This window comes from Fistularia commersonii, chromosome 16 (assembly GCF_037954325.1).
Source record: "Fistularia commersonii isolate RoL2024-O1a breed Wild chromosome 16, RoL_Fcom_v1.0, whole genome shotgun sequence".
NCBI lineage: Eukaryota > Metazoa > Chordata > Actinopteri > Syngnathiformes > Fistulariidae > Fistularia > Fistularia commersonii.
Window position 1 is genome coordinate 10613574 of NC_141299.1, and position 24733 is coordinate 10638306.

General features: G+C 39.9%; 1 protein-coding gene across 1 annotated transcript in view; it reads right to left on the minus strand.

The window, feature by feature from the left end:
* Positions 1 to 24733, minus strand: part of agbl4 (AGBL carboxypeptidase 4) — a 281454-nt gene that overhangs the window by 6343 nt on the left and 250378 nt on the right. The window contains exons 8-11 of the mRNA XM_086161185.1: positions 23096 to 23210; positions 21205 to 21316; positions 9444 to 9596; positions 4611 to 4773 (exon numbers count right to left, since the gene is read on the minus strand). Of these exons, the coding sequence (XP_086017311.1) occupies positions 4611 to 4773; positions 9444 to 9596; positions 21205 to 21316; positions 23096 to 23210 (543 nt within the window). The remainder of the gene's footprint in view (positions 1 to 4610; positions 4774 to 9443; positions 9597 to 21204; positions 21317 to 23095; positions 23211 to 24733) is intronic.

Below are 24733 nucleotides of genomic sequence, written 5' to 3' on the forward strand. Positions count from 1 at the left end.
ACAAGACACACAGAGAAGAAGGGTGTCCAGATTGGACGAGAGTTAACAAGGAGAAAAGCAAGGGGACATTGGCACCATCAATATGGGCTACTGACATTTGCTGTCACTGTGGTGACACAGGGAGAACTAATTATCAATGACTAATTAAGAGGTTGTTCAACTACAGCAATATAGGAAGGGTGTTCCGTCCCCCACGGTGTTTGTCTAGATTGAAGACATCAAGTTATTTAAATAGGGGCTCTGACCTTAAATCTTTGACCGGAGGATCATTGACTCCTGAGACGGCAAGCTCTGGAACTTGCTTGATAAAAGTAAACAAAAGAAAAATGGATATTAAACATAAAAACATGTTTTACGTACGTGTACCCAGCATCTGTGGTTTATGGCTCCAACTGTTTTTGTCTCCTTTGTCTTATTAATCATGAAGATATTTCTCATTTGAAAGCAGCTCTGGTGGTAAACAATCACTGCTACTAGCATTGTGTGAAATGAGGCATCTATTCGTTCCACTTCAAACATTTCGATTCTCATCTGAATCTCTTCAACAGGCAATTTAACTGGTCCTATTTGTAACACAACAACTTATATTTCAGCTATCCTTGACTCTCACTGTTGATCAGTGTGGTTCCAGAACTCACACGTCAACTGACAATTCCAAGGCTTTCATTTCTTATTAGAAGCATTTTGTCTGATTTCATTGATCATCCAACAACTTACTATCACTCTGCTGATTCCAATTTCAGTATATGAACTCCGACTTCAACTTAACCTTCATCTTGATTTTAAACTTCTTTCAAGTGAACAAAATTCCCAACGCACCATATCTTTCCATGTCACAGTTTCAAAACCACAAAACAATAAGATATTTACACTCAAGTCTGGGCTAATGTTTAACTGTGCATCAACAATATTTGCACAGACAGCTGTGTGTGAGTTTGCTTGTGTGCTCTACTTACACGTATGAGCACCTACCCATTTGTGCATGTCTTCGTGATATGATGTGTATGACGTGTGATACCGAAGCATATTTGCCTCTAAGCTATATCATTTGCATATTTTTCATTGCGTGTCCGTTGGGTGTCAGCTTCAATGACTCATTCTGTGTTCCATTGGCAGCTCCAGAGTTGCGAGGTGCACATCAAGGTGTTGCTTCTCTGGCGAGAAGGCATCACACAGAAACAAGAATGAGAGGTGTGTTTGTATGTGTGTGCGTGTGTGTGGCTTTGTTACAGTGTGTCTTCTGCAAGACAAAATGTAAGACTTTGCCATCATTTCCACAGTTGCTTACCAAAAAAAGCCTGTTACATTTTAAAACATTATTACTTCTAGTCCACTTGTAATTCACAATGCATTATGAATACATTTTCATGCATTTCTTGTAAAGACAAAATGACTTACTGTGTATTGTGAGAATTGTGGTAGTGCTACAAACAACTGAACTTAATTAGTATATGTCGGTTAGAGTGAAAATCAAGTCTCCTAAAAAGGTGTATGCATGCGTTGTGTTTTTTATCATGCAATTCATGGATGTAACACAGAAAAAACTTGAAAAAGAATGCTTTGTCTCATCTTTTTGCAGGATTTATACATGGTTGTTAACAAGAATGCAATGTTCGTGGGCAAGTTAGGGATTCTGTATAACTAATATGAGGTTACACAGCAAAATTAGATCAATGTCTTATGAGGCCTGCACTTATATGGATAGGGAGACACTGTTCTCTAAAAGCAAGAATGCAAATGCGTTATTATTAAATGTAAAATCCAGAATTGTTTTGTACACGCAAACACATAAGCACACACATGTAAATGTACTGATATGTACATATGTTTAAATGTATATATGTGTGGATGAATAATTAAATATTGTGCATATTATATATGCTGACTACCATATACTTTTACACTTTGCACTATACCTCTGCCAACAAATACTGCAAGCACATTTTAGTGTTGTATCACAAGTGTGGGGTAATATTATACAAAGTAAAGTGCAGCTTAAGACGTTTTCATCTTAAAAAAAATCAAAAAGCACTGTGACAGAGTAAACAATGGTAATAAAGAAAAAACTCAGTGTACTCAGAAAGCTATTTTTGCAAAACCAGCAAACAAACAAACAAAATATAATTTTTTATGTTCTTCTATGGTAGATACTCCCACATCTTCCCGCCCGAAATTCTAACTCCAAACAAATTTTCACAAACATCTCGAAGATGTCCATCTTGGTCAGACAGATCACAACTTAAACCAGTGAAAGGAGCAAACATAAACTAACTTTTCAAGGGAGGAATATTTCTGTCTGAATAATTCTTCAAAGTCAAAGAAAATAGCGCACACTCATTCTCTCTGTCTGTCGGTGTTCCCCCCCAACACACACACACTGGAAATAATCAAGCAGTGTTTTGAAAAATGTCCAAGATTCTTTCAACCTTGATCTATTCCATTTTAGAGATTAAACTTCACTGCCTGCCATGGAAAGTTCAACGAAAAGTGCAGGTAGACTGAGAGACAAAAAAAAAAACAGCCTGCGGAATGTAATACTGGTGAGGTTTGGACTTAGTTTGCCTTAAGTAGCCTCAATAAATTCGAAATAAATTAATTTGTACAAGTAAAGCTAATGTAAACAAACAAGTCAACAGAAACTGTAAACAATCCACCCCAAAAACAACTGTGAGGGCACACACCTGCACGACAGTGCGTGTACATGTGCAACACGGCGACACACACACACACACACACACACACACACACACACACACACACACACACACACACGTAGGTGTTTAATGATTAGAGGACAAAGAAAAGACATATTAGAGGTTGTCCCTGCTGTTTTAGAGAAGAGAATTCTCAGCTTGACTAGATGATATAATGAGCTGTTATGTTGTGGGTGATGAAATGAGAGAAAAGGACAGAAAGGAGGAAAGAGGAGGACATGAGAGGACAGAACAGAAAATAAATCAGGTACACATACAGGTTTATACTGTGACAAAAGTCTCAACTGTGAGAAAGGTTAAGATCACAGTTCTGAGCAAGGAGCTTCAGGAGATGAAAGCGTAAGGGTGCAGTGTTTTGAAGGTGATAGAAGTGAGGGGTGCAGGTTATTTATTTGACATGTGTTACTTTAGAGGACTCTGCATGTGCGATTGTGTGTGTGTCAGGTGAAAAAGGTGCGTGTTTGTGGGGAGGGGGATGTGCGAGATGCTAAAGGTCTCTGTTGATGATTTGCACACTCCATTGAGCTGACTGCTGGGGCGTAAAAAGCGACATGGTTGGTTCCTTCAACCTGCCTGACCCCAATCTCTGCTCTACACTAGGTCTCTGTGTTGCTTGCCCACCCTGTGGAGCCACATTTTATTTTGCCCCTCCCCTTCTCATAGCTGTACATATATACACACTCATCATGAAAACAAAACAAACAAAAAAAAAAGATCAGGCAAGTTTTCCCAGCAGGGTGGCTTATTCTCACAAATTGACCTTCAGGAGAACCACCTTGGCCACACACACACACACACACACACACACACACACACACACACACACATACAAACCTTCTTATCTGAGCCCGAATCCTGTGCCACCCGACCACTAGGTGGAATTTGTAATGTGCTGTTTGCTCAGCATAATGGCCAAACACCTGTCTCCTCAATATAAGGCTAACTATTTGTTTGCTGTTGTCACTGTGTGCACACCCATACCTGCATCTTAATCTTGGACACATCGCAGTGATGCAAAAATCAGTTGTTTACCTGAGGATTTTGAGAAGGTTTTAGAAGAGAGGAGAAGGTCACTCGGCGTGTAAGACTTCGACTGTTTCTGTCCACTGCTCACGGCGCAATACGCTGAAGTTCGAAGCACAATGAAAAATTGTTGACAGACTCTTAAAAAAGGCCAATATATGTTACTTTTTAAAGGGTGTTATCATAGGCATTTCCGGTGATCCATATACAACCGAATTGAATGTCACATACTTAATGTACAAGCATGAATCAACACGGTGTGATAAGAAGAGCCAGCTTCTGGCACTAGAGGGCACTCAGCCTACATCTATATTCACTATCCCCTCCTCCTGCATCGTCTTTGAAGGGGGAACACATTCGTTTCTTCATATGTAGGGCTCTTATCACACTCCCAAAATCTCTCCTTCTCCATCTCACTCACTCTATCGGTAAGATCAGAACGCCATCGGCGAGCTCTCAGGAGCTCTTCAACCATGAGAAGGTCACCTGAAAGAAAACTTCCTCCCATCTGGCTCCATTAATGCACATGTGACCTTCGGGTCCCATGATGAATGTATGTGAGCATGTGTGCATGAGAATGCGTGTGGGAAAGATGTAGCAGCGGTAAAATCAGGTGAGCTCAATTGTTCTATTGTTTACTGTAATCAAAGCCTCAATCAGGCACACACATATGCCAACGCAAGCCACTTTAGCCGCCTCTCCTTTGTAAATGAAATCAATAGAAACAGCTACCACATCCAACAATTGTGTCACTGCACATCTGTTGCAACAAACAACAAAATATTCCTGCGTGCAAGCACTTAAAAATACATACTTACACTTATACATATATACGCACGTTCAAACGCGGAGATCACATATGCTGAAGGATACAGGTCTCCTCGGTGTAGGCCACAGGAGCCGTGCTGCCAACTGTCATGTAGCTGTAGAACGACACCTCCAGAGTGTAGCAGTAGGACGTGTCATCAAGGAGACCACCGAGGAAGCGTCTGCCAGTACCCGCCTTCACCACGTCCCGGTTAAAGGATGTGTTGGACTGCGATGATACACACAAAAAATACAAACTCATGGCTATTGCGATGTAAAATAGAAGTTATTATTGGACATGGTTATGACACACCTCTGGCTCACAAAGTTCAATAAGGATAGGATTGATAGGGAATACTTTTGTAGTATCCATGGTTAGTTCATGGATAATAGCTCATAGTTATTCAAATAGGGTTATTTATGAATGCTTTCAGGATGAAATCTCTGTCGGTCTATGATTCCCTGAAAGGCCAGGTTTTTGCAAACAGACTCAGCTAAATAAATGTTTTTGTTGGATTTTTTTTTATTCGCTTTTCAGAGGGTCAGTGCATTGAACAAAAACGTCCCTCTGCTTGTTTCTACTTCATTGTGGCGTCGGGGTCTGTTCCTGCCAAATTCTTTAAAACCACCGATCATTCGTTGCGTTGCCGTTTGATGAGACGGGCCGCAGTCTCATTCTGGCAACCGAGTCCATTTTTGGAAAAACAGGTATTGCGATCTACTGCTTTTTGTCTTTACCGGCAGTTGGCAAAACAAGCTAAAGGTACATGTTTGGCTCTCCGTTATTCTTGTAAGTACTAAACTATTATTTATACGTTTGTGTATTTCATATAGTGTATTTCCTTGCAGATTTTTTGGTGCGATGCTGTATTTCCTCAATCACTTGGATCTGACGATAATCTCCTTTCCTCATATAATTATCCATTATGATAAGTTAGGTCATTACAGCACATTCTTGTGGGATGGTAGACTATTCAGTTCATTTTAAACCTGTATGTTCTGGCCCATGTTCCAACTAAACCCATATGTTTTTGAATTTTGTAAACCACTTAAGTCCCATTTTCTTGCCAGCTTGTGTACAAGTAATCCTGTATGATAATTTTAATCTTTGCTTAGCTCAGAAGCATTTCTATGTCAATGAACTGATGCTTTAATGGCTTTGGCTCTATGTCTACCCTCATATTATACTCCAGTTCAATTCAGGCAATCACCCAAATGAATGACGTTACCGGTCTGCTTCAAAGTATCCATAGTAGTAAATGAAATATTTCACAGACAATATCCTGCCTGCATGATGATTTTCCAGACTTATTGCTCAAAAACACTCACAAGCCGTTACAATACTGCAGTGCTTATAATATTCAGAGGGATTCAACTCTTTCAATGCTTCATGAGATTTTGAACCATTTGTATGGTTTAGAATTTTAGTATCAATGAGATGAGATATAATGTAGGTTTCTTTAGGTACTTTTTTTTGGCTGACTATGACTGTTTAGGGGATTTCAACCACAGCTCATTTTTTTGTTTTTGACTGATCCAGAGCGTTGATGTCAGAGAGAGGCATCACTACTTTCAGAATTTTATACATATCATTACATCTCCTTGGCATAGAAAACCTCTGTTATCAATATTTAATTAATGGCTTGAAATATCTTGATTTCTGATCCAATCAGACCATTATGAAAACCAGACAGAGAAACAGAAAATTGATTCCTAATCTCAGAAATCTATGGTTAGCTCAATATTCTAATGTCTTTCATATTTATTTATTATGGTGAACGCTCTATAGCTTGAGGGATTCTATAAATCTTCATCTGATATGCCACCAGATTGGTGATCGATAAGAAATCTTGCTCTTTAACTTGTGAAGAGTCAACTGAATCCAGTTGTTACCCCCATAGTGACACTAAAATCCCATTGCATTAGTCAGTGTGTATTGACAGAATGTAGTTAGAACGTGAAAATCGGTAAAAGGGCCTCAAAAGCTAATGCATTATGCGCCCACCTGAAAAAGCCTCTGCATACACCGATGTCTCCAAAATTTTATTCATAAAGCATGTTCTTGCAACAAACAAATAGTCAAAAATAGGGCTTCATTTGATTTAAATATAGACACACATATATATACATATATACATATGTGTGTGTATAAAAATAAAATATATTCTCAATTCTATCCATGATCATAAAAGATAAGAAACTGAACCCAGATTACAATAAATTCAAATCAGCATGTGTTTGTGGAATATTTATACGATTCACCCGCTCCAGACAGGTGACAAGCAATACAAGTATTGGCCTAAAGCTGAAATGTTTGGGACACTTGAATATCACCACAAATTCACTACAGACAAGCCTAATGGGAACTATATTTTCTTTTTGATAAATTACAAATTGCTGTCTCGGTACTCTCCAATACAAAAAAATGTACAAATAATGACGTGATAGATTCACTTGAGATGCTGAGAAAAAAATATGAAGGGTAGCTTAGATTTTTACAGAATCACCTCAAACAAAGTCATTAGAAAGACTATCTGTTAAAAGATAAGAATGGGGGGAAAAAAAAAAACATCCGTTTTGACTTTGACTGTGTCAGCTACACTACACAAATATGCTGTCTTGGGAAGAATGTAGAAAAGTTTCCATTTACTGTCACTCCACTCTGCTGCAGTAGGAGCCGCCTTGCTGAGATGCAGACTTGGCAGCCGCCACTGGGAGTTTGCAATGATTGTGTTGTGCTGCTGCTGCAATGGGCTTTAAGTAGTGCTGAATGGGCAGGGGGACAAAAGCACAGTAAGGCAGATGACCCCTGGGCCGGCTGTCCCACAAGCAATATAAATACTGTATATATTCACCCACAATGCATATGGTTACATGCTGATAAAAATGATGTGTGAAATACAGTAGTCCTTCTTGAGAAAAAAAATTTATCATTTTAATAATTTTCAGTTTGTATCAAAAAAAAGGCCTGGCTTTTCCTAGATGTGCATTTTGCGGCTTCATATGCTTTCCCATTGAAGTAAATTGTGTATTACTGATTGAGCGTAAACCAAAACGGGTAGACTGGAATTCCCTCCACCCTTCAAGGCTTATTATAACATGGCTGATCATTTTTGTTTGAATAATTTATCCTTGCACACTGTATGATCCATACGTTATACATTTGAGGTTAAACGTCAGCATTTCTGTCTTGTTCTTACTTCCTGGTGAGCACTGAGAGCCTAATAGTTCTCAGGGATTTTCATTGTGATATGTTTGAGTGCCTCTGCTATGAAAAATTACCATCAGAGGAAGATGAAGGTCATTAATAAGTGAAACGAGAAACCGTTTTGGTGGACAATGTGCCTGTATAGAAACAATACTGTAGTAATTTGCCTCAGATATCTGTAGTCAAAATGCAGGGTTTTTTTCCCTGCTGCTCCAGGTTGATTTCAAATATAGTATTCATTACCAGGTTTTATTTCTCTACTTCCTATATATTTCTCCAAGATTTGAGATCATGCAGATGTCATGCTTTTCATGACCTACTGGTCAAATGGTTTGGTCATTCATAGCTGAATGTCTGAATACATTGTTGTGTAAAGGACAAATGTCTTCTTGCGCCACCATCTTATCAATTTCTTTTTTTTGGCTGCACGTGACCTGTCAAATCTTCAGTTCCAAATCATGTCCATATATTAGTTACTGCTTTACATAGAATACGGAGCATTTTTTACCTCTTTCCTAATTTTTTTCCTCTTTTACTTCTTTGTTTGCTGAGGGAGCATTTTCTTACTTTAGTAATTCTCTATCACTGTGCTATTTGCATCCAGATTCTCAGACTTTTCACTCTTTTTCAAAACCTTATTCTTTTCTTCTCGGCTTTATGAAGGGCATGAATATTTGTGAGGCTGGAATATGGTTTCTTCTCGACACTAAACCCATGCTCGGATCTCTTCACCATCTCTTCTGTGTGTATGGGTTCGTTATAATTCTATTTTATGTGTGTGTGTGCGTGTCTATGCATAATAAATTGCAAAGTCATTTTGTGTAGAATTTGGAGCAATTGTTTTCCCCGACGATACAAAGACTAACATGAATCAGGATGTAGAGGTCTATGCAAATATCAAAGGGTTATTGTTTTTATAACAAACTCAGGGAAAAATTCTCAAAGTACCCTTGGGAAGGACACTCTTTTCCTCAATGCTCCGGTAGAGGAAAGGAATGCTGGCATTTTCATGTAAAACCATCCTCAAGACGTCTAACTGATTTGCAAAACTAGTAGGGAGGATGAGGAAACACAGTAAAACCTTGTGTCCACCTGACTAATAGTCTTGTCAATTTCTCAATTCATCAACAGTAACCATAACACCGGTATGTTTTTCATTCCTTATTTCTAGGACTTTCTAGTCCTAGACTTAGTCTTACCTTTGAGTACGTTGAGTACAATGTGATTTTGTGTATGCGCGCTCTACGTGCAACATCTGTTCCACATAAGATTTGACTTGGACTTGACTTTCCTTCCTTGCAATGAATAATGACCTTGTCTCTTCTTGCTCTGTGGGAGCGGTCTATTTCAATCTATGTGTCTACGTGTAATCTGTCCTCTCTGGGATCTAATATGCATTGTTTTAGCAAAACCAAATAAGCAGATGTTAAATGGGGAATCAACATCCTAAAGTGCAAGACTTCAGCCATACAACATTTTGTACCACTGCTCTAAGTCTGTATTTGTATTTGTTTGTGTCCTGCTGAACGCCACCTCAGCAGTGGCTGCTGAGCTTGCTTAGACTCTTTAATGTTGAGCTCATCTATGAACCGTCGCTGGAACCATTCTGCTCATGAGCCGTCTCCTCTGGTGTGTGTGTGTGTGTGTGTGTGTGTGTGTGTGTGTGCTTGTTTTCTTTGTGTGTCACTTACAAAGGAGAAGTCTGGAGCATTGTGACACAGCAGTCTGGGGAAAACGGCTTGTCTCTGGACACGCTCCTCATCTTCAAACACATTGCCGTACATGAAGCCATTCAGCATGGTGGAGTGGGCATGGACATCAATGTAGAACTCCAGCCTAACACTCTGATGGAAGAAAGGATTATGGGGATGCACAGAAACACAAAGACGCACAGACAAGAGACAAAAAAGCAGCAGGTTAGAGATGTTTTTCCAACACAGTCCACACCAGAGTTTTTCCAGTGGGAGAGGAGATTGGCCCTTGAGGCTCTGGGGAGAGGCTTATGCTCATGGGTTGGGGAAAAAAACAAACTTCCAAACACAGCAGACTGAGAATTCACTCACTAGCTGAAAGGAGCCTACCATTCCCGCATAACTTTAATCAGACTGTCCTTCTGAAGGACACATACAGAGTAGTTAGCTGATACACTCTCTGTCTCTCTGTCTCTCTCTCTCTTTGTCTCTATTTGGATGTAAGGGATTAATCACATACTTCATTTGTAATTTAGTTATTCTTGAAATTAATAAATTTCCTCCACAAGTTAAGACATATTAATTTGAAAAAAAAAAAGAAAAAATTAATCTCCTGATTGTGCTCGGAACGAAACTCGGGTTATCGTAGGTCCATCTTGGTGGGTCCTGAATATAAAAATCCTTCTAAAGTTCTTTGGATATGCACGGGTGCATGGAAAAGGGTCTGACTGAGAGATGGATCAACAGCCCAGTGCTGAATGGCAAATTACTACAATTAATGGGCATTACTATACCATACGGTTAATGCAAAAGGTAGTAGAGGCAATAAGGCAATTTTTGGATTAAGGCTCGGAGAGCAATTGGACAAAGGTTTTAGAAAGGGGACTAATATAAATGTCTCATATAAATTCCTGTTATTATAAAATGATCGAAGCGAATTTACCTACTAATTGAATACAATCTAATTGTATTTAAACATCAAATTCCGAGAAATGAATAAGCAGATTCGACTCAACGTCAGAATCTTAAATAGACAAGAGCAAATAGTACCTCTGTTTCAGTCATTGTATTTTAATATTGATGTTTGAGTTTTCAGCATGATTCAGCATTAGACTCAGAAGTCAGCATGGAAGTGAAGAGATTTTTATCATCCAGGTTCGAGGAGGATCAGCATGTTCCTTCGGTGTCTCTTCTACAATCCTAAATTAGCCCCGGTTGGAACATAAAGCCCAAATACAACCACCCATACGCTCACACAAAGACAAATATACTAACCTTTTTGACCTATGGCCCTGGAATGGCATTAATTACCTTCTCTATTATTTTTCCTTCTTTCCTATCCTTTCATTAATTCTTTTTTCTTGTTTTATCCTCCCTTTCGATCAACTCCTTGGCTCCGTTTCAACATCACTGTCTCCCTCCTTCGTTCTTTCTGTTTATTATGTATTCGGCACCACACCTTGTTCCCTTAACAGACAATGAAAAGAATGAGAGAATTTATGAGAAGAGGGAAAGATAGTGGAAGAAGAGGGTAAAGAAGGGAAAGAAAGCAGAGAAGGGGAATGACAAACACAAGCGACGAAGAGAGAAAACAATGTGTATGGCTCTGTGAAGATGTGTGTGAGAGGATAGAGGGGAAGGAGGGCGCAAACAGAAAAACATACATAGACACGAGAGCAGATAAAGAGAGACGAGGGGAGAGAGAATGAGAGAGAGAGAAATTAAGTACATAAAGACAAACAGAAGACGAGAAAAAGACACAGACAGAGGAAGATATAAAGATGTGCGTAGAGAGGGGTGCGGAGATTGACGAGAGAGAGAGAGCAAGAGAAAGATGCAGAAAGAGAGGGAGAGAGAGAGAGAAAGAGAGAGAGGCTCTTGGGTGTCCCGCGTGATGCAGTGAGCCTGTATTTGAAATTCCGCTCACAGCCAAAGCAATTTCCTGGCGGTGGCTGTGCTGTCAGCTGCTTGGCTGGCTGGCGGTGAAATATGGTGGCTGGGAGTCGGCCACTAGCAGCCCCCGACAACCTGATGGATGGAGCCCCAGAGGAGAGGAAAAGCGGCAGGAGAGGCAGGAGAAGGAGGAGGAGGAGGGAGAGGAGAACGGTGGGGGGGGAGTACAGAAACAAAACACAAAAAGAGAGTGGGGGGAATGAAATTAAATGCAGAGGGAGAATAATATATAGAGACAAAGAGATAAAGAGAGAGATGGGGGGGGGCATAAAAAGAAAGAGAGGAGTATCCTGCTCCATTAAGCCGCAGGAGGAGGATGGAGGGAGTTTCAACCAACCAGCCCTGGTCTAGAGGAGGGAAACAAGCCCAATAATCACACGGGTCTCCCCCCCTCTCGAGGAGGTGAAGGCTAAGATGAGCAAGAAGAATAAAAGGAAGAGATGCTGAAGGTGAGATAGAGGAGGGCGGACAAGCAAGGGATCAGAGGCAGCAGGCTGAGTGTCAGGGCTTAACTTGCTCTAATACGCTGACATAGAATCCCTTTTTAGAGAGATGGCGACTATAGCCATCTGATCCATGTCTAAATATTTCCTATTTGCAAATTGGTTGATTTAGTCCCTTTACACGGGGTGTGTAGTGGATATTACACAGTCTTAATACATACAACACGTCATTCTAAATCAAAAGATTTGGATTTCCAGATTTGGGTTGGGGGCGCTAATCAACATAATACCTGAGAGGTAAATAGAAAAGTCTTTAGACACCGACGTCACATAAACCGACTCATCACAGTAATAAGAATAAGAATGAGAATGAGAATGAGAATGAGAATGAGAATGAGAATGAGAATGAGAATGAGAATGAGAATGAGAATGAGAATGAGAATGAGAATGAGAATAAGAATAAGAATAAGAATAAGAATAAGAATAAGAATAACTGTATTTATCTCGAAGGAAATTGTTGAAAAAAATTATCAGTAAATATTGTGCCAAAAGAGTAGATTCTCAAAACCTCTTAGAACTGGAATAAAAATGATAAAAGCTCATTCTGGCTTCGTGAATTCCAGTAATTGCGGTTCCAATTTGCAGTTCCAGTTTATCCCCGGTGAAACTGTGACGACTTCTCCTTCGCAGCATCACGTGAAGGACAGTTGAACGGCAGAGATGTAAGTAACAGCCATGAAACGGCTGCAATGTCATGTCCAAACTTACAACAATACTCAGTTAATGTCCTGTCAATCAAACCGAGATGGTTTTGAAGGCCCCCCTACTGTGATTGATGCTTCAATTAACAACCCGCTCTGACCTCCAGAATTGTTCATTTGAAATTGTAATTAAGCAATTAGGAGCAATTAAGAAACAGAGACAGCTGAATGAAAGTCAAAACACAATTTGAGAGAGCGAGGGAGAGAAACAGAGCCGGTGTGTACCGTCCAAATTAGATTCACTCAAAAAGTCGCATCTCGCCGCAGAAACTCCTGGGAACTTTCAACTCGCGGTGAACTTGCGGCGGCCGCAAACAGTTTAGTGTAAAACCTAGAAGGTCAAACGAATGAATTTTGTCAGACAAGTACTTATCTACTGCATATTAATTAGCCCGGGGTGCGGGAATGCGATGGTGTGGGTGTGCGGTGAGGGCTGTAAATGCCTGGCTTATCGTTACACAGAGCGGAAAAAGAGCTGATTGAAGCAGGATTACAAGCTCCTGAATAAAGCTCTTGGCATCAGCGGCATACCTTTTACAGAGAAGAGAACTTCTGCTTGTTCAGGAGGAGAAAGTTAATCTTACTCCCCGTGTAATACATTTTTTCTGAAACCTTAAAAATTCGCCAACAATACCTGCAGGAGGTATGAAGTGCGAGATTTAACTGGGCCATGAAGTGATTAGCGATACGTCCGAGTCTGAAGAAAACAGTCAGCTTACGTGCGTTTGAGTACCGCTGTCTGTCATTTCAGAAAGGCCACCTTCACGTGAATGAGAATCAAGTTGTCATTTTGACTCAAAAGTGCTCCGAGAGGATGGAAAAAAAAAAAAAAGGGGCCTTTTACATTATTTCAAAATTCACAACCTCTCATCAGTGAGAGGCCAATCCGGGTGAGCAGGGCACATGGTTAGTGACCCTTTAATGATGTCACAGTGACAGAACATGGCAGATGGCATGACCTGCTTCATGGACAAGAGTAAATGACACTAAACTCTCACACCGTCTGTCTCAATCTCTCTGATGTTCACCTCCTCCCCACCCCTCTCTTCATCTCAGTCTGTGTGCCATTTTCTCAAATTGATGGAAGGATTTGTCTGTCTATGAACGCAGAGGTGACTTGTAATCAGGTTGAACGGGGATGCAGGCAGCCCAATGCTTCAGGCCTGTTATTGCTACATAAGCTTCCACATCTGTTAGGAAGGCCGGCGAGAAGAACGTGAAAAGCAGAAGGGAAGGTAGGCAATCGATTGAAAGCGGGAGAGGTACGATGAAAAAAAAATCAAAACAAAACAGGAAGAATAGAGTGAGAGAGGAGTGAGGAAAGATATTAAATAGCATGGAGAAAAAATATAGGTCAAAAGCTGCAAATAAAATTGAGGAAAAATACATAAAAGTGCCAAAAAGTCTAATCTGTCTTCCCGCAAAAAGCAGGCAATTCAACTTCTAACAGAGGGATACTAAAGAGAGAGTGATGATAGGCGGATTGAAACAATGCAGGGATGACGGGAAAAATTGGCCGTAAATCTCTAAAATGGATCAGAAATGGTTGGCTGACACCAGAGGACATTTTAATGCAAATAGAGAGGGTAGAAAAAGACAAGAAAAAGAGGAAAACGCACGCACGCACCAATCTCCACCTTAAGACATGACACAAAATGGACTGTTAAACAATAAAAGGAGACATAAAGAGAAAACACAAAGTGAGATTATTGTAGGACCGCAGGAGCTGTAAAACAGGGCCATTAAAAGGGATTTCAAGGTCCGAAATTCATCTAGGTGGTCTGACAGGACCTGATATATTTGTTTCAGATAAAATTAATTTTCTCATACTAAAAAGGTCAAAGAGAAGCCAAGGCAACAGTGACCTCTTTGTCATCCTTAACAAATTATCCAAAATGGCAGTGTCAAATTGGTGGGGATATGTCGGCCAGTGATGAATGCTTCTTGTAATCAGCCAATCAAAAAGAATTCTTCTTCTGCTTTTGATAAATGAGCTGGAAAAGCAATGCTTTAGGAGGGAGATGGGTCCATTTATTTCTCTAGCCCCGTTTGCCTTTTTTCCCCTCCCTTTACATTTCTCCTTTTTCAAAGCAAACAACTGGGTTGCTTGGGAACAAATTCTTGCTTCTTACATCACTGACTCTTTCAGACGTTTTGCTCCTGCCCAATGTTCACCCAATGATGCTAAATGATGGAATTTCACAAAACAATCTATGTGTGCTTGCCTTCATATGTTAGTAAAGTGAAATATAACTTAGATGTTTGAAGCCAGCAAACAATAACAGCTGTCATCACACAATTGTTGTACTACCTTCCACTTCTGCTTTTGCTTGTTGTGTGCTTTTATAAAAATCAGGCATGAATGTTAACTGTGGAGACAATAAAACTTTATTTCATTTGGGGTCTGTTTTCAAGAATTCCCCATACTCTTTAATACTTTCTGTTCTATGTTGATGATCTAAACCTTAATGTCCAAACTAGCTGGCCCAGTCATGCATGGTCACATCACTGTCTGCTAATTTGAAGACACACATATATGTGAGACTGACAGGGGCATGATTTAAATAGGACATCCAAAGAGTGCTAATTAATTCATGGGTATATCTGGGTTAAAATACGGATGAACCAATCCAAAATCCCAAAAGGGCCATAAGTCTGGAAGCATTAGTAACCAGACAGCGTTGTTGCTTGGAAAAACACTCAGGTCAGCTGGGACTCTCATATTTCTTTTTTATAATTATAATGCCAAAAAAGGAGAATGTAAAACCACAAAATACACCTGTCGATATATCTCACTGCCCCCACAAAAACAAAATGAAATAACAGAATTTAAAAAAAAAAAACTCCATGCAATGGACTTGTTTATCTAGGTATAATCCATTTACACACAAATGTGTACTTGCAATATTATAAAAATATGAAAGTCATCTAATTCAACATTAAATGACCAGCTAAAATTTGAAAGGAGTTAGTCGATGCGAAATTATTCTACAAGTTTTAACTGTGCAGTTTTTTTGCTGTTGTAAAACCAGCCAATCAGATGTTGGTGAAAGTTGATCATCGGTGCCCCGACCCTGTATCTCACAATACACAAAACTGTGATTATTGGTAAGCGTCTACCCAAATAATTGGGTTTCTACTCCACAAATTGCAAAGTCACCGGGACCAAATTTAACATAAATAAAAGGCTTTCGCAATTGTGGAGATATCAATCTGTGTCTGCCTGTCTGATATTGTTCAAAAATACATTATTGACTTTGCACTTCAAACCTGCACTGACCCTGTCTATGAGTCAAGTGGGGTTGTCTAAAATGAGCCATGCTCATGATAGATGAGGGCACACAGAGTAGAGCAGGTGATTTTTCTAATATATGACAATAGAGTTTGTGGCGGAAAAACTCCTCCATGCTCCCATTTGAAACAAGCCCTGGCAGTTGTGCTTCCACTGACGCCTTTACGACTTTCCAGGTCATGGAGGTCCACAAAAGAATGACAGAATTGGGTGAGATGGAAGTGTAAAACTGGTTGAATACTAAGAAGACTGCCCCCCCCCCCCCCCCCCCCAAAAAAAAGCAAAAGTGAGTATAATGCTAACATCACTCTTTGGTGGACATTTTGACTAAAATGGTTGCAAGAAGTACAGGACTGTCTCAGAAAATTTGAATATTGTGATGAAGTTCTTTATTTTCTGTAATGCAATTACAAAAACAAAAAGGATATACAATTTGGATTTGTTACAAATTAACTGAAATATTGCAAGCCTTTTATTAATTTAATATTGCTGATTATGGCTTACATCTTAAGAAAACTCAAAGATCCTATCTCAAAATATTAGAATATCATGAACAAGTTTTTTTTTTTTTGAATTGCATTACAGAAGATAAAGAACTTTATCACAATATTCTAATTTTCTGAGACAGTCCTGTACACTTAAGATGAGCTAGCCACGGAATTTGGGGCCCAGAAAGATGAACTGAATATTTCCCACAGCGTTCCTCCCTAATACGATGTTTAAGAAACAGGGAGACACTCTAAATGAATGGTCTCCACCAAGAAATATAGGTGAGGCTTTAACAAAGACCACAGCTCTGCCTTTGCCATGAAGGTCAGACTGTCCCCCCGTCAAGTACCTCCAAAAAGAGATCCTTCCATGATGATGATTCCACTTTGAGGTCACAGCCAGGGCTTAGCCCTGCATTTTGCCAGAACCTCTTGCAAGCCAAATGTGAGCTCCCCTCCACGACCACTTTCTCCTCAGTAGCCAAAAGGGCGTTGGCCCTTTAGGTCATTGTAACTTTTCTGTCGTTTTGAGACACAAAAAAAGCCTCCAAATTCCGCTCGGGTATTTCCACTTGGAACAAAACATACTTGGTGAATGTATTCCTAGTCCATCTTTTGTTGGTAAAACATTCGAGTTGTCGCTTGTTAGCCTATCCTGATGTCGTGGACTCAAAACCTTAATACCCAAACAACAACCACATATTCAGAATCCATTGTAAGTGAGCTGATAAAAATAATGAACTGATGTAGTTGAAAATGAGTTATTGTTTGTTGTCCAAGCAAGAATGCTGATTTCTTTACACTACATACTTTGATCCAAATAGCAAGTATGTGGGAACTCACAGCGAGGTAATAAAGTCATTGCCTCAGCAGATCAGAAAAGATTAGAAAGTCAGCGCAACTGAATTCAGAATGATGGACAATGTCTTCAGAGTCTTTCAGAGAAATTGTTTAAGCTTTTAAGAGGAACTTGTCTGTGCAACAGAAGGAAAAGTAACTTTGAGTTATGATGTTACCCTCAGAGAACTGCTGAGAAGTCTTGACAATGACAGATTGGAATTGCGGTCTATTAAAAAGTCAATTCAAAATGAAAATAAAAGAATTTCAATTGGTGACCTATGTCAACTGTTTGTTATATTGGGACTGTAAATGAAATATATCTATATTTTTTACTTAAAGAATGTGTAAAATCAGAATTTTATGCAAAAACAAAGTGGCCAGTGTGAGGTCACTCCCCCACCGGTGTCTTAGATTTCCATTATGAGACCTTGAGCAATTTTTATGCTTCACATGAGCCAGTTGGAAATTTGAGATTCTAACTTATTTGATTATTACAGTGTTGTATAACTATTCGGTAATCTGGGGTTGGACAAGATCCATCTTTGACTTTGTCTTATTTTTCATCTTAACTACAGACACAGCAGATTAGCTTTTCATTCAAAATAGCAGCACTTTTTAAAGTTCCCTTGTTACTTAATTTGGCAGCAAAATAACAATACGACATGCAACGGCTCCCGGCTCTTCAACTCGATACAATAAAGTGTGTTTGTCATTTGCCAATCTGTCCATATGTCGATATTTCACCTGTCCAAACATTATCAACCTGCTAAGATAATCAATAAATCCCTCATTCTGACAGAGGGTAGTTTAACCAAGCATACTTTGACACAACGCTTCCTAAGATTACCCGGTTTGTGAAGTGTTCATTGAGAGAAAAAGAAGCCAAAAAAAAAAAAACATTCGACCAACATAAAGCATGGAGAGATATTTCCCCCACACTTATGCCAGTCAGATTACTTCTCATTGCTCTGCAGCACAGCAAACACTCCCCCCAGGAGGAAAACAAAGCCAAGCACAAACACTATTAAAACCCTGCCTGTGGGAAAAGTCTTGTAGCTTCAGGATTGCTTGGCACGAACAGAATACGTTCCAACACACTTCAAGTCTTTTTTACCTGCACCAATATAACCGTGTGTAATTTAATGATGACAGCATTGTGATCAACCCACAGACATGAGACCCAAGTGTTTACAATGCGGTATTGATCAAACAATCTGAGTACTGAGAAAAAAAAAAAGACTTCAAAAAATAAACAGACATCGGTAATCTACATCAGCAAGCACTGTTCTGAAGGATGTCTGACTTTGGAATTCCTAGGAAGCCACATCTCTGATGACCTCTCCTGGTCTAGCAACACCACTGCTCTTGCCAGGGGGACGATGCGGCTAAAATGCTCACTCTGGAAGAAAAACAATGACTAGGAAAAGCTGCTGGTGGTCTTCCGCCCATCTTCACCTGAGAGATTAGTGTTGTCCTATATCACAGGGCCGTACTCCCTCAGACACAAGAGCAATTTAGAGCCTCATTAAAAGCATATAGGAACTCGTCTGATGACCTATGACCTCTTCCTAAGACATCTGCAGCTTCTGCTACCTCAGCAGAGACAAACAAATTCTTGACACCAGCTGGTCGACCCGGTGTCCTCTGGATTTTTGCGCAAAATTACTATGATTCATGGGCAAGGTCAAAGTTCTCGTCGACATTGCAACCGGGTTCAACGATTTTTTGATTTATCAGTGGGTTGGCTGTAAATGCTAAAATCTCAATGTCAGTCTAACACGAGCTGTTTCAGCCATATTTTGGGGGCGGGGGAGGGGGGGTTGTCAAGCATCATCTGAGAACTGGAAATCCCCTTGCATCGCAGCTTCTCTCTGATCTCGTAGTTTTCATCGTACAAATATTCAGCCAGATTCAGCAACAAATAGAAGAGCCATATATGTTAATTGCTGTAGTCTTTTTTTTTTTTTTTTTTTTTTTTCAAGGGATCAACTGCTGTTGATCTCCTGTTAATGGAGTCCTCCAGAGAAGCCCTCCAACTCTGGTAGCCTCATTAGACTCCATGCCGGCTCAGTGAAATGAGCATGAATGGAGGGCAGTGGCACAGGGTCTGATGGCTGCAGAATTGGCACTGAATCTGGCATAAGGGAGCCCCAGACATGAGTAGTGTGTCAGATGGGATTAACTGTCTATGCCCAGAGAGAAACAGAACAGGAGAGGTTGCCCAAGCCTACCCTCTAAAAACTGTAAGACTGAAGGCAATCATTAGAGGGGAAGAAAAGTGCAAGAAGACACGACTCTTGGAGATGCTTATCATCAGAGAGGAGAAAGAATGGCAGCATGTGGTATGATCACATGTCGATTCGTATAAAATGTTTAAGTAAGTGCGAGGACGGATGATAATTTAGCACTTTTCAAAAAGAAAGCAAAGACTGATAAAGTTTTTTGTGCATTTATTGGACAATTTCTTTCTATTTTTACAGTTCCAACACCATTCCTCCCATGATCCTTTATATTTAGTAGAAACCACTGATCCATATAGTGCTGTGTCCAAGTGAATGCTGTTAGGGTTTCAAGACTCCTCTAACTGTCCCTCTGTGGTGAAATGAAAGAAAGAACCGGATTGCCCGGTGCCCCACATACATCGGTTTCGGTCCAGTGGATTAAATTAACAGCAGCTTCTGTTAACATAATGTTATATACCATCAAGCCTTTGTTAGCTTCCCTTGCTTGGTCAGTGTAATTGCACATATTGACTTTATATCAGTAAAAGCACACATCTTATTATATGACAAACACCACTTTATTTTCTGGTAAACATATACTGTCAAATGACTGTATTTGAACATGCCTGCGTGCATTTGTGTATGTCTGTGTGTGCGTTTCTGATTGTGAATGACAAGAATGAGTAGCTCACGCTATCATGACAGAGTCTATCGATCAGAATGTCAGCCCCGGGGGAAAAGGTTAACCTGAACTCTGCCAGCCCCGTGCCTCACCCCATCTCTAGCCTGCCCTGCATGCCGCTCCAGCCTGCTCCATCTCTTATCAGGATTAGAGGAGTGTACAAAAGGGCAGAGTATTCCCAGGACACACACTGACCTTCAGTAATCCCACCAACCTGCTACTCTGCTTATAATTAACATCAGGAAGAAAGAGAAAAAATCCCCGGCTCTTGTAGTGTTTTCCCTCTCCTGTACTACTGAAGAGGGAAAAAAGTTTCGGTACAGTCAGAGGCTGAAAGCACTGCGGTTTGCTTGGAAAATTGTTTTGATTGGCCGGGGAAAGCATAGTTGACATTCTGGAGGTGCTGACAAGCCTATCTCTCTCCCCAGAGCACCAAAACCTGAGCCACACACAGGAAGAACATGCTGAACCAAGCAGGGAGAAAGAAAGCTACTATAAAACAGGAGCTTGACACTGCATATGTGGTAAATGAATGTCCAGGACGGAACAGAGGAGACGTTCGTGTCTGTTCAATTTTAGATCAAGCTCTCCGAGGTCTAATTTCAGTTGTACACAGAGAAACACAGGGCAACTGATGTGATTAAGAAAGAAGATTATATGCATCATGAGGCTGAAAAATGTAATTCAATATCAAATCTTTTAAACTACATTCACTGATCTGCATTTAAGGGGAAAACTAGATATCTCATTAGAATTCTGAAAAGGAATCGAGTTTACACAAAAAAAAAGAAAGAGAAATGTGAGAAAATGAGAACGCTTCAGAGCTGCGTGTATCAGAGAGAATCCATGAAATTCTAAGATCTTGTTTTTTCCCCTGCTTTTCTTTGTCAAATCTATTCTGTATCAAAGCACAAACCATGTAGTGCTCCTTATGTTCCTACACTTTCAAAGGCCTGTTTGAGGTAAACATACAATTTCATTGCAACTATGGACTTCACACCTAAAAACACCCCTCACAATGAGATAATAAGCAAATGCTTGTTCGTGGATGTGTGTGTGTGTGTGTGTGTGCTTCCTCACAGGGTCTTGGTTCATCTGTACAATGAGCTGTTTGACAGCATGTAGAGTGGGGTGGGCCCACGGAGAAGGATCCTGCCAGTGGCGATTCAGGTCAAATCCCATCAGAGAGCACCTGAAAAAAGTACAGAGACACATATTTGGACTTTTTAGAAGGATTTCATTATCAATTTAATTTAATGACAATCAGAAACACAGCACAACCTATAAAGTTGTTTGAGCGCCTCTTTATTCTCCATATAGTTTTGACCGAGACTAGCAGAACACATGCAGAGGACACTGTTGAAACCACACTCTAAAAATCAATATGCTAATAAAGATACCTCCATAAAGACAGAGTTTCTTTCAGCCGTTCCATCCCTCCATCAACCTTGGAGGAAACGACCATATTGCTTCTGTCCCAGACGCATCATCAGATCAAACACTGCCAGACTTATACAAGCTCTGGATTTTACACCCATCTTCTAGTGTTATGGATGCAGCCTATATTTTTCTATGGTTTAATCTAAATGGAATAAAAATGAATTACCACATATTAAAATGGTCCATAGCAAGCGGGATATTTGCCAAGACCATCCCCAAGATGACAAAGCTTTAAACTGTTGGTTAGAAATACTTTAATCTCTACAATCAGTGTCTGTTGTCATAACACAACTTGATTCTTCATCAGTTTATTCCTTATCGGCATCTTCTAAATGAAATGAAATGATAGATAGTCATTGTAAGAGCTAGTGTAAACAAGAAGTTTGATGTATTATTGTTGAAATAAATGCAAAAGTAATATCATGGTAAAATAAAGAATATCCGTGTTTCACATACATTAATATAAGGTGGGATACTGCTGGTAAAGATTTAAGTATTGTTAAAGAAATAGGCTTGGATGTCAGATGACTGTTCACTGTACAAACATGGGTAGATCAGGCCATACTTGTAAAAAAATGAAAAAAACAATGATTAAGATGAGGGAAAATGTAAACAGGTGCTCCGTGGAGGTGGATTGCTGCTCATTAGAGTTAACAGAAACCTACAATTATCATAATGAGACATGTTTATCTGCGCAGTTTGTTATGTTTGTATTTCTCGGTATTTTCAACAGTTGCCAGAGCATCTGTAAACAGTGAAGTCGCTATTGATCCTCAAAACCAAACAGTAGTCACCAATGAAAAGAATACTTATTCTAGCTTAAATACAATTTATTTTGAGTCGGATGTGTGCCCGGGGGTAGGAAGTGTGATATTTGGCTGCATTTATCCCTTGTGTGTGTGTGTGTGTGACTGTATTTTACAAATATTAAAGCGAGTCTGTGTAACTGGCGATATACATTTTGACACCATTAATTTTTCAACATATTTATCACAACTTGATTGGAAGGATAGTTCATGAAAAACGCCTGTGAGGAAGAGTTACCCTGCTGTTATATTCATAACCACTAGATGGCACTCAGAAATACAGTAAAAGCACACTGATGGTTATCTCAGTGTGCATTAGTATTCCTGGGGCTGAGCTTATTAAGTAAAAGGCAATTATGAAGAAGAGAAGGGGCTGAGAGGAAAAAAAAATAGAGAAGGATGCCCACAGAGCTGCCGCAATAGTTTTAAAGACAGAGTGGCGGATAGGATGGACGGAGAGACAGGCTGTGCGAATAACCCTACAGCCAAATACTATCTTATGACAAATGCACTGCTGTGAGCTATATGAATTCATTAAGCTCCCAAAAGGTGGAGGTAGGAGGATATTACACATATTACCCCACGTAGCGGGACATAAAACCATGTAATATGTGAATCCTATTTAATATACTAATGCATTTAAATTAAGAATGACTCTGGGGTGTGTATCTGTGTGTGTGTGTGTGCATGCGTGTATCTGTGTGTCTGTGCTTGTGTGTACGTACCTGTAGTTGCCGAGATAGACCCCATCAGGATTCAGCATAGGAACAATTTTGAAGATTACGTGATCTCTCAAAATCTGAGCAACAGGATGCTGGCTCACCAGGAAGTCAATCACACCTATGAAACACAAAATTAAAAAAACACATGCACGTTTACACTTATAAGCTGTAGTGAATATAAAAAAAAAACAACACTATAAAAGCACTCTAACCCCCTAATTTGTCGACCAGACTTGTTATTACACCCTTCACAGAGCAACAAATAGTTGATGTATATTTATTGATATATATGATAGAATAAACAACAACTGGGAAAACCACACTGTCTATTTTGCAAAGAACAGCAACAAATCAGGATGCGAAAGGCTTCTGGCCTTGCTTCTGCTGCTGACTGTAGTCAGAGTTCAAACCGAAGACAGAGGGCACTGCAGTCAGGATCACTGTCCACCGCTTTGCTGCTATACGAGGCTTCTGCTGCAACTGATGGACAGAAACTGTGCAAAATAGTCTGTCCATTGCTGCATGAAACCAGGGGCTAAATGTCCAGAATTCTTGGGACCAGCACTATCCCGCTGTAGGGTGCCCAATTGGTACCGTTGTGTCTGAAGGATGGAAGGGAATTTCGTGGCCAGGTTTAAAGACAAAAACTGTTGATACTACTTGGGAAAATTTGTGTTTTTTTTTATCAGATTTTCAGCATTGAGACATCGGGAGATGCTCTAAAAAGAAAAACATGTATATCTAGACCTGAAACGGCAGACCTACGGCAGCAGTATGTTTACTGCTGCATTATTGTTTACTATTTACTATTTGAGTGATATTCAAATAGTAAATAACCTATCTCTAGCTTTTTGTTTTTCTGTTCTTGTGATGGTTAACCAAGCAAAATCAAGACAGCTTTGGATATATATTTACCTTCGTGCTGAAAATAAAACTACAGTTTTACGTGATGTTGTTATGATAACCATCAACACTGTAAGGGTTTCAAATGTGCAGTTAAAATGAAAATAAAGAAACAAACACAGAGATATGCACACAAATGAGCACTCAAAATAATGTGAAGAAAAAACACTTTAAACAGGAATGTTGATATATATTGTATGGAGATTATGGTGATGGCCAATCAGACTGACAGATAGAAAGAGAGATAGAAAGAGAGTATTATTGTTTAACCATCCTGTTCACTTCACCTCTTATCGGCCCCATCAGCATTTCCACATCTCGTTAACATTGATGGACTTTTCACAGTCTGTCTTACTGAGTCAAAGTGGTAAACAGAAATCATCATTAGCAGTAAAGCGAGTGCCCTCCATCCCTCTTTTGTGCCACTTCTCCTTGACACAGACCTGCTGCCATAAACAAGGAAGTGGAACCCAGAAGGAACTAACCTGGCTACTCACCTCAGCCTGAACAGGAGGTAGGGAGCAAAGAGTCATTACATCCTGCTAAAATTGTCTTTCAGGTTGCCGTACTGCACAAGGAGTGAATTTCCCAAAGGTTTCCAGTTTTCGAGTTGCTTTATTAGTTTTGAGGTACAGAGTGCAGGAGCAATGATGATGCATCTATTCCCTATGATATGCTGAGACTATAGTTCCTGAGATGGTATATCCCTATTACTGTACCTTCCAGACACCTTACATT